The sequence below is a fragment of the Dendrobates tinctorius genome, unplaced genomic scaffold, assembly GCF_039654945.1.
Source record: "Dendrobates tinctorius isolate UK_male_01 unplaced genomic scaffold, ASM3965494v1 ptg000117l, whole genome shotgun sequence".
Taxonomy (NCBI): Eukaryota; Metazoa; Chordata; class Amphibia; order Anura; family Dendrobatidae; genus Dendrobates; species Dendrobates tinctorius.
In genome coordinates, this window is record NW_027361785.1 from 15,918,805 (window position 1) to 15,932,657 (window position 13,853).

At 44.7% G+C, this 13,853-nt stretch overlaps 1 protein-coding gene across 1 annotated transcript in view; it reads left to right on the forward strand.

Annotated features, from left to right (window-relative positions):
• The first annotated feature begins 297 nt into the window (after positions 1 to 297).
• The window catches only part of NXN (nucleoredoxin), a 248,824-nt gene continuing 235,268 nt past the window's right edge, over positions 298 to 13,853 (forward strand). Inside the window, exon 1 of the mRNA XM_073590592.1 lies at positions 298 to 923. Within this exon, the coding sequence (XP_073446693.1) occupies positions 606 to 923 (318 nt within the window). The 5' untranslated portion in view covers positions 298 to 605. The remainder of the gene's footprint in view (positions 924 to 13,853) is intronic.

The following is a 13,853-nucleotide window of genomic DNA, read 5'->3' on the forward strand; positions in this document are numbered from 1 at the left end:
TCTGTACACGATTTTTAAGCGTTTTCGCGGCAAAAACGCTTAATAATCGCTACTTGTGCACATAGCCTTAGAGGTAAAAAACGCTGCATGTTCATTAATTTCCGCTTAGGTCCGCGTTTTTGGCTATTTCCTATAGTCCAAAAGATGCACAGAAAAAACGCATCAAAACGCGCTTTTTCTGGGAAGGAGAACCCGTTTCCTGAGGGTTTAAAAAACGCTACGTGGGCACATAGCCTAGAAGAGTCGTCCTGTCAGCAGCTAGAGCGAGGAATAAAGGCGGGAGGGAGGCAGTCCGAGCTAAGGACGCTTTAGACCTGACAATAAGGCTAAATATTAGGGATTGTGAGAGGAATGAGAGTTCCCTGAATGTCCATACATGGCACCCAGGTGGCACTCTCACACAGCGGCCCGCTCGCCGCCCCCGCCCTCACTCTGCCCCCGTGCAGCCGGCTCCGTCTGCTGCAGCCAATCGCTTCATTGCAGCCAGGACTCCGGCGCGGCTCGTGTGGCGCACACGGCTCGTCCCCTCCTGGCCGCCGGGGAGCGCGTCTCTGACGCCCGTACTAGCACAGCACAAGACGCGGGGCCCCAGGCCGAGCAGCAGCATGTCGGGCCCCGGGCTGCAAGGGGAGCATTCGGGGCTGCTGCTGGAGTTGCTGGGAGAGAAGCTGGTGACGGCGGAGCGGGAGGAGGTGGACGTCCAGGCTCTGGGCTCTAGGGTGTCTCTGGTCGGGCTGCTCTTCGGCTGCGGGGTGAGCGCTCCCTGTCTGCAGCTGCTGCCCAGCCTCAGCGACTTCTACTGCAAGACGCGGGACCGGCTGGAGATTGTCTTCATCTCTTCGGACCCCGAGCAGAAGAAATGGCAGCTCTTCCTCAAGGACATGCCCTGGCTGGCACTGCCGTACCAGGAGAAGCACAAGAAGGTGAGGGGGAGGGCATTGTTACCTAGGCTTCTGGAGCTGTGAGCCGGGTGACTCGCCAGGTGGTGGGCATGGCTGCTGGGGCCAGGGCTTGTATACTGCTCTAGTCCCAGGCATTGGTGCTTACAGCAGAGGGCATTAGGTACATGGCGGGTACCTTGCCAATCCCTTGTCACAACACCAGTACTTATACATAACCCACAAGGGCTCCTACTTTTAAGTCTGTGTTCACATGTGGCGTTTTTGCTGCAAGTTTTACAATATCAGCAAAAGCAATCAGAAGTCTCTTGCGCACACGCTTTATTTTTTTTCCTGACAGAATTGGAAAACTGCTGCGTTTTTTTCACCCATAGAAAGCAATGAGTAAGTGCAAAAATGCAGGTATCAGCTTCTGGGGCAGAAAATTCAGGAACGACACACGCTAAACTGTATCTGCATGAAAAACGCTGCAAAACCTTTTTTTATTTTTTTTTTAAAGCAGTTTCTTTACTACCAAGCGCAGGTTTTGCCTGCACAAAAAACCCCCCAACTTGTGAACATAGCCTTAGGCTATGGGCCCACGTAGCGTTTTAAAACGCACAGTGAAAACTGGACTCCTTCCCAGAAATCGCGCGTTTTTTTCCGCGATTCTGTTCGCGATTTTGCCGCGATTTTCTCAAGCACTTGGGATGTGATTGACAAGGTTGGTCACACTCATCAAACATAGTGTTTGACAAGTGTGAGCAGGTTTTTACTATTGAGGCTGCCTATGCGGCATCAGTAGTAAAAGATAGAATGCTAAAAAATAAAAAATCGGGGTATATTTACCTTCCGACGTCCCACGCTGTCATCCCGGGCCTCGGCGTTCCCAGTAATGCCTTGCGCGACCTGTGATGACGTAGTCTCGCGTTACTATAGCGATCTCGCGAGACTACGTCATCACAGGACCTTGCCGCAAGGCATTACTGGGAACGCTTAGGCCGGGAATGCAGCGCGGGACGTCGGAAGGTAAATATACCCCGATTTTTTTATTCTTTTTTTTTTTTTTTTTTACAGGGGTATGGTACCCAGGGCCTGGAGGACAGTCTCCTCTCCTCCACACCGTGGGTACCAACCGCACATGAGACGCTTAACTGCGCATGGTGGGCATAGCCACATGCGGGAAGTAAGCGATTCTCATGCATTCCTATGGGTGCGGAATCGCGGCAATTCTTTGCGATTCCGCACAAAAGAATGAGCATGCTGCGATTTTTTTTTCCGCGATGCGATTCCGCCGCGGAAAAAAGCGCAGCATTAGCACAGCATGTGCGGAATGCCATAGGAATGCATGGGAGGCGTTCTGTACACGATTTTTAAACGTTTTCACGGCAAAAACGCGTAAAAATCGCATCGTGGGCACACAGCCTAAGATGCCATGAGAAATCATCTTCTGGCTCACCCTCTGGCCGGTGGCATATATAAAGCAGGTGTAACCCATAAGTGGTACAGGTGTCATGTCGTGGCCCACTGCCGGAATATCTCCACGTGCCAGTGACACGGAGCAATGCTTCATGAGTGCCTGTACATGAACTCCCTGGCGGCACCTAATGACTACTGATCACGATACTGTAAATGGACCACTATGCTTTTGCACTGAGGCCCAGACTTGTAAGCTACACTGAAATGCATTGGTGTGTGTTATTCACCTATTATAGGGTCAATCGTTATTTTTTTTTTTTTTTTTTGCTTGATAGATTAGGCTGGCAGCCCAGCTTCGGCTGTCAGAGTACACAGGTCTTCATCTACACTGTCAGGCTACACAGCTTGAAAGAAGTCATTTGATCCATCACGTTCAACTTTTCTCAGCCATTTCTTATCTTTCTGTAATATATTTATAACCTACATTGCCATTGGTTATTAGAAAAACAACCAGCCTTCATTTTAAATGATGGTGTAGTATCTGCTGCAGTGCTCTCCACGGTTCGCCTACTCTCACAGTAAAGACCAGGGTTGTCCATCCTTCAGCTACAAGTCTGCAGTCACTTTGTGGAACTGCAGACTTGTGAATCTTCTCATCGCACACTTTGAGGATTCTCCAATGTCAGGAGCTGGGAGTCATGTGACTGCAAGTATGTGATTTGCATACTTTCGGCCACACTGTGACTAGACTGGATCCATCCTTGCATTGAGTGTGGCCGCACCCATCTAGTTGGCACGTGACCGCATGTATGCAAAGGGCATACTTTAGGTCACGCACCCGCCGCTCTCGGCATTGAAGAATACTCACAGCGTGCAATGTGCGCCTGATGGGAGGATTCACAAGTCTGCAGTCACACAAAGAGGCTACAAGTTTGCAGTCAAAGGTTGGACATCCCCCTTTAAGGAAAGTCCCTTGCTTCACTAGCAGTAAATCATTGCTCGGTCCACACTCTTCTCTCCTGACTTTTCTGGATATTGTTAGTTCGGATATAGGGCTGGAGTCACACCAGCGTATCACATCCGATGCAATATGCTAATTACCCTTGGCTCCTGCTCTGCTGCGAGTTAGAGCCAAGTGGCATGCTACTGTGCGAGAGGATCGGAGCACAGCTGCGGAAGAGGTGGAGAAATTAATTTCTCCATCTCCTCTGCAGTTGGCATATATCGCACCGCACTCGGGTGATATCCAGGTGCTGTGCGGTGTTACTCGCACTCATAGACTTATATGGGTGTGAGTGACACGAGTCTCGCCGAGTCGTGGAGCCGCTTCTCTCATCAGTAGGATTCTCAGAGACCGCTTTGACTGGCAAAATCATCTGTTGGATAGTGGTGCCAGAAACCCAAGGCTGAGTTGAGTGTCAGTGGCTGCTATCTGAAATGGGCTGGTCTATCATTCAAACATGCTGCTCTAGGTAGGTAGTCCTCTGCCTTGGTCGTTCTCTTGGATCATAGTGCTTAGTAGTGATGAGTGAACTTGCTCAGATAAGGTGTTGTCCGAGCATGCTTGTGTTCTAACCGAATGTCATCCGTGTGCTGGAAAAATATGTTTGACTCCCTGTGGCTGCATGTCTGGTGGCTGTTCGACAGCTGTAACACATGTCGGGGTTGCCTGTTTGTTAGGCAATTGCTTCATGTGTTGTGGCTATAGAACATCGGCAAGACACAGCCACGGGGAGTCTAACATATTTTTCGAGAATGCCGAAGACATTCGGTTAGCACACGAGCACGTTCGCTCATCACTAGTGCTTAGTTATTTGCTCAAGTGTTGTAGTTGGGATGCCACCATTGCAGCCATGTCAGCAAGACTGGGGGCAGCAACGGAAAGGAAGCTCCGATGCAACCAGCAGGTGGTAAGTAAGGCTGATTGTTAAATTAAAGCGAACCTGTCAGCAATTATTAATAAAGGGCTTATACACTTAATTTTTTAGTCTTTTTTTTTTGTTTGTTTTTGTCCTTTGTATTAACGGGAGCCTGTCACCAGGTTTGGCCACTGTAAGACGCAGCCACCGCCTTTCAGGTCTTATCTACAGCATTCTATAATGCTGTAGATAAGCCCCTGATCTGACCTGCAAGAGAAGAAAAATAAGTTTTATTATACTCAACCGAAGGGGCGGTCTGGTCCGATGGGTGTCGCAGGTCCGGGTCCAGCGCCTCCCATCTTCTTGCCTCCCTCCTGCTTTCTTTACAGGCTCCCGGCATTGCGCTTCTGCGCAGGTGTACTTCTCTGCCCTGTTGAGGGCAGAGCAAACTACTGCAGTGTGCAGGCGCCTGCTCACTGCAGTACTTTGCTCAGCCCTCAACAGGGCAGAGAAGTGCGCCTGCGCAGGAGCGTGATGCCGAGGAGCCATGAAGCAAGCAGGAGGGAAGCGCTGGACCCGGACCTGCGACACCCATCGGACCGGACCGCCCCCCTTGGGTGAGTATAATAAGTTATTTTTCTTATCTTGCAGGTCAGATCAGGGGCTTATCTACAGCATTATAGAATGCTGTAGATAACCCCTGAAAAGCAGTGACCGTATCTTTATAGCGGCCCAAACTGCTGACAGGTTCTCGTTAATACAAAGGACAAAAACAAAAAGACTAAAAAATTAAGTGTAAAAGCCCTTTATTAATAGGGAAGTTCTGATTATACTAGAGCTATGCAGCTCTATAGTAGGGGAGATCTAATTATACTTGGTGTCTTCTAGTTATGCAGCTTTCTAACGTTTATTAGCTCTCTGCACACTGCAAGGGGTGTCACTTTTGCTTACAGAGGTTTTCCACATTGGCAAAAAGAAAGTTACTTTTCCTTCTGTGCTTTTAGCAAATCATCACTTTCTTGAGTCTTCACTACTTCACACAAGGGGGAAGGGAATTTCTTCTCCTATACTGCAGGTATATGATTTTTTCCTCTGTCATGAGAGGGATTGTTAATGTATTTACATCCAACAGCAACCTGATTGAGAAGAATGATCAATAGGAAGCACAAAAATATATGTAGGGTTCCAGTTTGTAGGAATAAAAATCGTCATTAGCAGTGCAGTGTATATATTGTGGTTCTATTAATTAGATATTTTGCCATAATTAGAATGTAATGTTTGCCCTTGATATTTCTGCTGACAGTGCTTGGAACAAGAAGCATATATGGTACAGCTCAGGGCACAGACACTACGGTTGCAATACACAGAATATTACACTGCCTGTTTCCACATCAGATTTTTTTTGTCTCTATATACCGTATGTCATCTGGAACGTAAAAAATACTTCATGTCCCTAGGATAGGTGAGGATGTTTGGTGGCGATGACTTTGTGATGGAGAAATATTAAGTTTGCCACGTGTCAGGCTCTGCATTTGATCTGTGGGCACATAGACAAGGAAAAGCTTGAAGAACTGAGATATGAAAATTGTGTCCAGTTTACCAAAGCCGCCAGAAATCTACTAATCATCATAATCTATCACCTGGCAGTTATGCAATGGGTTACATTTATCATAGCAGGGCTTACTTTGTGGTAGATTTGTAGTATTTTGCATGAAGGTACTTTCTCTGACTTCATGCCATCTCTTAATTGTACACATTTTTTGTTTTGGCGCAAATCAATAAAATTGTGTAAGCTGATTTTGCTTGAAAATAAGCCACAGCTTACAGCAGATTTCTGGCCTGCCCACTGTAGTAAATGTGTGCCAATAACTACATGAATGAGCCCTTAGGCAGGTTCACAGTGTAAGCTTTGACAGATCATGCAGTAGAATAGAAATGATACTGTAGTGATTGTAGGGATTCTACTCGCTTAGGTGCGACGGGAGACAGTCAGGAGGCAGGTTCCCTTAGGCTGAGTTCACACGTGGCGTTTTTTTCGCGTTTCCGCAGCGGTTTTAACCGCGAAAACGCAGCATCCCATGCATTCCTATGGAATTCCGCAATGCTCTGCTAATGCTGCGGTTTCTACCACGGCGGAATCGCGCGGTAAAAAACGCAGCATGCTCATTAATTTTGCGGAATCGCGGTGATCCCGCACCCATAGGAATGCATTGTTCTGCTTACTTTCCGCATGTGGCTGTGCACACCATGTGAAAAGTAAGCAGAACAATTGCGGATGGTACCCACGGTCCGGAGGAGAGGAGGCTGTCCTCCGGGCTTTGGGTACCATATCCCTGTAAAAAATAGAACTTAAAATAAAAAAATATTATTGTTCTCACCTTCCGACGCCCCGCACAGCCTTCCCGCCTCTCTCCACGCTCCCGTTCCCAGTAATCCTTTGCGAAAATGCCCGTGATGACGTCCGTTCTCGCGGGATCGCGAAGTCTCGCGGTCATTCGCGAGACGTCGCAATCCTGCGAGAACGTATGTCATCGTGGGCATTTTCGCAAAGGATTACTGGGAACGAGAGCGTGGAGAGAGGCGGGAAGGCTGCGCGGGGCATTGGAAGGTAAGAATAACACCATTTTTTTATTTTTTTAAATTATTTTTTACAATTTTTCTTTTACTACTGATGCCGCATAGGCAGCCTCAATAGTAAAAAGTTGGTCACACTCGTCAAACACTATGTTTGACGAGTGTGACCAACCTGTCGATCAGTTCTCCAAGCGATGCTACTAATCACTTGGAAAACGCTAGCATTTTGCAAGCTAATTACGCTTGCAAAATGCTAGTTTTTCCACGGGAAAATCGCAGGAATTTAAAATGTGATTTTCCCGTGGAATGGAATTCCGGAACTCTCGCGGTAATTTCCGCGAGAGTTCCGCTACGGGTGAACTTAGCCTAAAAGTTCATGCGGTTTATTACGTCATAAACCAAACAGCACGTCACCAAAATAAACAGCATTCAGTTCAGGAGACAAAGTAACGTCACATGTCCTTTCCTTCAGGCGCAGTCCGTGAGCCTCAGCGCACACAGGAGGTGTATACCGCCTCACATACAGCTCCCCGGTTCAAGAGCAGGCCACATTATAAGGGTGTAGCCACACCTACGAACCCAGCAGCTGACTGGTCACATGACTGTGACCTCACCACAGGTCCTTCAAAACAATAATACAGCAATATTTGTTATGCCTTACATTATGGAGACAAGCCATTTGTGAGACACATATCTCCCATCGATTACACGACCCTTAACCCTGCCACAGATACAATTCAGCCAACTGCTGCGTTAGATCTGCTTAGCACCAGCCTGCTACATGATAAATTAGTCTGGCTTGTCTACAAAGACTGTCTGACGAAAAATGGCAATCAGTAAGAGCAATATTTTATTTATCCAGAGAGCATTGTGCAGAGTTATTTTTTTTTCCTGTCAATTTGCCCTACCTTTTTGTGAAGAAAAATAAACCATGCCGTAGGATTAACTCCTGTATTAACTTTTCTGCACTAAAATTCTGTGTTCACATACTCTGTCACATATTTGGAATTTCTTTCATGTCTAGTAGGCCTCTCCAATATAAACAGAGGCAGTGTACAGTAGCCATGCTGAAGCAAGTCTCCCTATGCCATTGCTGACCTGAAATCTATTGTCATCCACATTACAGCATGCACATAAAATAATAAGCAGTATTACAAATACTCTTAATAAAAAATGTATCTTTTTGTTTTTAAAGACTTGTCTCCATGGTTACAGACTTAAGTATATGTATAACTGTAGCATTAGAATGCAGTTTTTGCTTGGCTTTTTTTGTGATTCTCATATAAGGTAATAGAGAGACATAGACATGAATGGCCAGTTGGCATCTCTCCTTGATGTAACGGCTATCTCACTAGGCAGGACAGTAGTCACTGAGTATTGGAGACCGGGCAAGGGCAGGTCCAAGAGGAAGGACCGACATTTATCTGATATTTACGGCATCTGCTGTGGTTATGATAAATCATAAGTGTTTCAGTTGGAATATACCTAAACTGTTTATGTAGGACCATTATGGTCGTCAGCGGGCTATTGCAGTTTTTCTCATATCACTTTTGAACACTTTATTTAAATGAGATGTCCAGTCTTGTAGTGACAGTAGGCTTCTGAACCTTTAGACTATGTTCACACGTTGCGTTTTAAGTTTAAGCTGCTTACAAAGAAGCAGGTTTTGCTGCATTATTATTTGGTACGTTTTTGTTGGGGTACATTGGTCTCTTGTGCTGGTAACATTTAGTGCATAAAATAAGATTCAATTTCATCAGGTTTTGGCACCCAAAACGTAGCAAAACCTGATACCTGCGTTTTTGTTTTTTTGCAGCATTTTTTGCACTACCTATTGTTTTCAAAGGGTGAAAAATGCTGAAAAAATGGACATGTTGCATTTTGCAAAAACGCAGCTCTTTGACAATACAGTCAGAAAAAAAAGTGTGTGCATGAGATTTCTGAAATATCATAGAATTTGCAAGTACTGGGAAAAGCAGTTGAAAATCTGCAGAAAAATAGCAAAAAATGCTGCAAAAAACACAACGTGTGAACATAGCCTTATAGCACATGTGCAACTCCTATGCCAATTGATGCTTAGTCATTTGTGTGCCAATGACTTGGATCACCATTTTTTTTTTTTTAAGGTTTTCAAAGCAGTAACCTGAAAGTATACATATTTTGCAGGCAGTGCTTAATGTAATGCCATATGTTATGTGAACTTAGATTATTGCTTTTTTGCAGAAGTAAAGAAGGCTATGCTTCAGCTTGTCTCCATCTTGATCATACAATTTGCACTATATATACCTGGCAGATTTTAGTATGCAAGTCACAAATAAGCAAGGTGTGCATGAGACTTCAGGATTCTCATTCATTTTGCTGGCATAAGGAAACCCTTCAGGTTTTATAACAAATCCGCACTGAGAAAACGCAGCAAAAACGCAACGTGTGCGCACAGCCTTAAAGGAGTTGTCCACTACTATGACAGCGCCTTCTTAAGCTAAATATTTGGCCTGTAAAATAATAAAGCCTATACTCGCCTCATGTGCCGGCGCTGTTCCCTCGGTGTTGGCACTCACTGTACCTAGTGGGTGTGATGCGGTGTTGTGACCAGGGCTGTGGAGGTGGAGTTGGTATAAAATTGACCAACTCCTAAAATATATAATAAATTGGGTACAGTAGTACAGTGCAGGATGTGCTGTAAATGTTTTCATAAGAGTTTGGGAAAGTTATGAAATGTCCTATAATTGTCTGTTCCTGATCTCAGGATCTTGGCTTTTAGTTGAGATGAATCTGTGCTTCACTTTATGTACATGCTCAGTAGTGACCAGTGCTGTGGGGTCAGAAGTAAGAGAAATTGAGGAGTCTGTCGGCGGTTTGGCTTACCTACTCCACAGCCCTGGTTGTGACACATTATGCCGGTGCCCAATCAGAAATGACATGTAGCTCAGACTTCCTGTTCATGTTCATCCGAAAGGGGAGACAGTGATGCCAGCCCTGATTGGTTGCTGGGCATCATGTGTTATTCCAACACATCACTTCCCCGGGGAGACCAAGTGCATACACCGCTGGAACGGTGCCATCACAGGAGTTGAGTACAGACTTTATTATGTTATTGGGACCGAACATTTAGTTTAAGAGGGGGTTGTCCTAGTAGTGGACAATCCCTTTAAGGGAGTCTGTCAGTACAAAATGATGTTCGGTGCCCCCTGTTGTGGTCAAACAGTTTTGTGCACCTTCCCACCTTTGGTTTTCCACCTGCCTCCACCCTTCTTTGGTTTCTATAAAGCCAGAGCTGATAATCAGAAGGAAAGTAGGGCGATGACAGGCGATAAAGCAAGTAGGTTGGAACGTGCACTAAAACAGCCCAGCCATAGCAATGGCGCACAGAGTGACTGTGCTAGGTATGAATTCATTTTGTGCTCACAGACTTCCTATTAAGGGCGCAGATGGCCATGTAACATGAACTACGATCGCATCGCAGTGCACTGACTGGCCATAGACTCTCCTGACCCGAGTGTTACTGCATGTATTTTTATGCAGTTGAGGTCAGGAGAGCAGCCATCCAGTTCAAACATTGTGATGCGATCGTCGTCCGTGTTATTTCGGTCGTCTGACTGCACCCTAAGGGTAAGTGCACATGCTGTGGATTTGGCCGCGCGGATTTTGTAAAATCCGCAGGTAAAATCTGCAGGTCAAAAGACCTGCGGTTTTACCTGTGGATTAGCCTGCGGTTTTGCCCTGCGGTTTTTCATCTCCACAATGGAGGAGATGGCAAACCGCAGCGGAATCAGCAGAAAGAGTTGACATGTCAATTCTTTCTGCGGTTTAGAAACCGCAGGAAAACCGCACGGAAAAATCCGCACCGTCGGCGGATTTCAATATCCATACAGTTGTGGCCAAAAGTATTGACACCCCTGCAATTCTGTCAGATAATACTTAGTTTCTTCCTGAAAATGATTGCAAACACAAATTCTTTGTTATTATCTTCATTTAATTTGTCTTAAATGAAAAAACACAAAAAGAATTGTCCTAAAGCCAAATTGGATATAATTCCACACCAAACATAAAAAAGAGGGTGGACAAAAGCATTGGCACTGTTCGAAAAATTTGTGATGCTTCTCTAATTTGTGTAATTAACAGCACCTGTAACTTACCTGTGGCACCTAGCAGGTGTTGGCAATAATTAAATCACACTTGCAGCCAGTTGACATGGATTAAAGTTGACTCAACCTCTGTCCTGTGTCCTTGTGTGTACCACATTGAGCATGGAGAACAGAAATAAGACCAAAGAATTGTCTGAGGACTTGAGAAACCAAATTGTGAGGAAGCATGAGCAATCTCAAGGCTGCAAGTCCATCTCCAAAGTCCTGAATGTTCCTGTGTCTACCGTGCGCAGTGTCATCAAGAAGTTTAAAGCCCATGGCACTGTGGCTAACCTCCCTAGATGTGGACGGAAAATAAAAATTGACAAGAGATTTCAACGCAAGATTGTGCGGATGTTGGATAAAGAACCTCGACTAACATCCAAACAAGTTCAAGCTGCCCTGCAGTCCGAGGGTATAACAGTGTCAACCCGTACTATCTGTCGGCGTCTGAATGAAAAGTGACTGTATGGTAGGAGACCCCTGAAGACCCCACTTCTTACCCCGAGACATAGAAAAGCCAGACTGGAGTTTGCCAAAACTTATCTGAAAAAGCCTAAAACGTTTTGGAAGGATGTTCTCTGGTCAGATGAGACAAAAGTAAAAAAAAATGGAAAGAGGGAGGCATATCTAAAGAAGAATATAATGCTGTCTGCAGAACCTGCAGGGCACAAATCAGATTATCTAAAGCTGAAAATGAATTGAGGCTTGCAAGAGATGTCAAAAGCAATAATAAAGGATTTTGGGGATATGTCAAAAGTAAAAGAAAAGTCAAAGATGCTATAGGATTTTTACAGGATGAAAATGATGAAATGGTAAGACAGGATGTTGAGAAGGCCGAACAACAACTTTTCTTCACTGTCCTATTAAGGGAATAGAAGAATCCAGGATATCTATAAACAGAAAGATAGTGAGGAAACACTTAGCTAACCTAAATGAATTCAAGTCTCCAGGTCCAGATGAATTACACCCCAGAGTACTGAAGGAGATAGCAGAAGAAATTTTTGAACCCCTCTCCATAATCTTTGAAAATTCTTGGAGAACAGGAGAAGTCCCAGAAGACTGGAGAAGAGCAAATGTTGTTCCTATCTTCAAAAAGGGGAAGAAGGTGGACCCAGGCAACTATAGGCCGGTGAGTCTGACTTCTATACCAGGAAAGATCTTTGAACAGATTATTAAACAACATGTATGTCAGTACCTGGATAAGAATGAAGTGATTAAATGCTGTAGATATAGTATATCTTGACTTCAGCAAAGCATTTGACAAAGTATCTCATACAATCCTTATTGAAAAAATGACTAAGTATGGAATGGACAAGGCAAATGTTAGGTGGATTCATAACTGGCTTAGTGATCGGACCCAAAGAGTGGTCGTAAATGGCTGCACATCCAGTTGGAAGAATGTCTCAAGTGGGGTACCACAGGGCTCTGTCCTGGGCCCTGTATTGTTCAACATCTTTATCAATGATTTAGATGAAGGAATTGAGGGTAAACTGATTAAATTTGCTGATGACACAAAGCTAGGAGGGATAGCTAATACTAGAGAAGAGAGAGAGAGGATTCAAAAAGATATAAATAAACTGAAGCAGTGGGCAGCAACTAACAGAATGGTTTTTAACAGGGAAAAATGCAAAGTACTACATCTGGGCAATAAAAATGAAAAAAGCATATACAGAATGGGAGGAATAGGGCTAAGTGACAGCACATGTGAAAAAGACTTGGGTATACTAATAGATCACAAACTGAATATGAGTCAACAGTGTGATGCAGCAGCCAAAAAGGCAAATGCAATTCTAGGATGTATTAACAGAAGCATACAGTCTAGATCACGTGAAGTCATTATTTCCCTCTACTCCTCTTTGGTCAGACCTCATCTGGAATATTGTGTCCAGTTTTGGGCACCACATTTTAAAAAAGACATCAACAAACTGGAGCAAGTTCAGAAAAGAGCGACCAGAATGGTGACCGGTCTGCAAACCCTGTCTTATGAGGAAAGGTTGCAGGATTTGGGAATGTTTAGTTTGAAAAAGAGAAGACTGAGAGGAGACTTAATAGCTGTCTACAAATATCTAAAGGGCTGTCACATTGTAGAAGGATCAACTTTATTCTCATTTGCACAAGGAAAGACTAGAAGCAATGGGATGAAACTGAATGGGAGGAGACACAGATTAGATATTAGAAAAAACTTTGACAGTTAGAGTTATCAATGAGTGGAACAAGCTACCACGAGAAGTGGTGAGTTCTCCTTCAATGGAAGTCTTCAAACAGAGGCTGGACAGACATCTGACTGGGATGATTTAGCGAATCCTGCTTTGAGTAAGGGGTTGGACCAGATGGCCCAGGAGGTCCTTTCCAACTCTACGATTCTATGATTCTAGAGTAGAGTAAAAGTAGAGCTTTTTGGGCAAAGGCATCAACATAGAGTTTACAGAAGAAAAAAAAGGAATTCAAAGAACAGAACACGGTCCCTACAGTCAAACATGTTGGAGGTTCCCTGATGTTTTGGGGTTGCTTTGCTGCCTCTGGCACTTGACTGCTTGACCGTGTGCATGGCATTATGAAGACAGACTACCAACAAATTTTTCAGCATAATGTAGGGCCCAGTGTGAGAAAGCTGGGTCTCCCTCAGAGGTCATGGGTCTTCCAGCAGGACAATGACCCAAAACACACTTCAAAAAGCACTAGAAAATGGTTTGAGAGAAAGCACTGGAGACGTCTAAGGTGGCCAGCAATGAGTCCAGACCTAAATCCCATAGAACACCTGTGGAGAGATCTAAAAATGGCAGTTTGGAGAAGGCACCCTTCAGATATCAGGGACCTTGAGCAGTTTGCCAAAGAAGAATGGTTAAAACTCCAGCAGAGCATTGTAAGAAACTCATTGATGGTTACCGGAAGCGGTTGGTCGCAGTTATTTTGGCTAAAGATTGTGCAACCAAGTATTAGGCTGAGGGTGCCAATAGTTTTGTCTGGCCCATTTTTGGAGTTTTGTGTGAAATGAT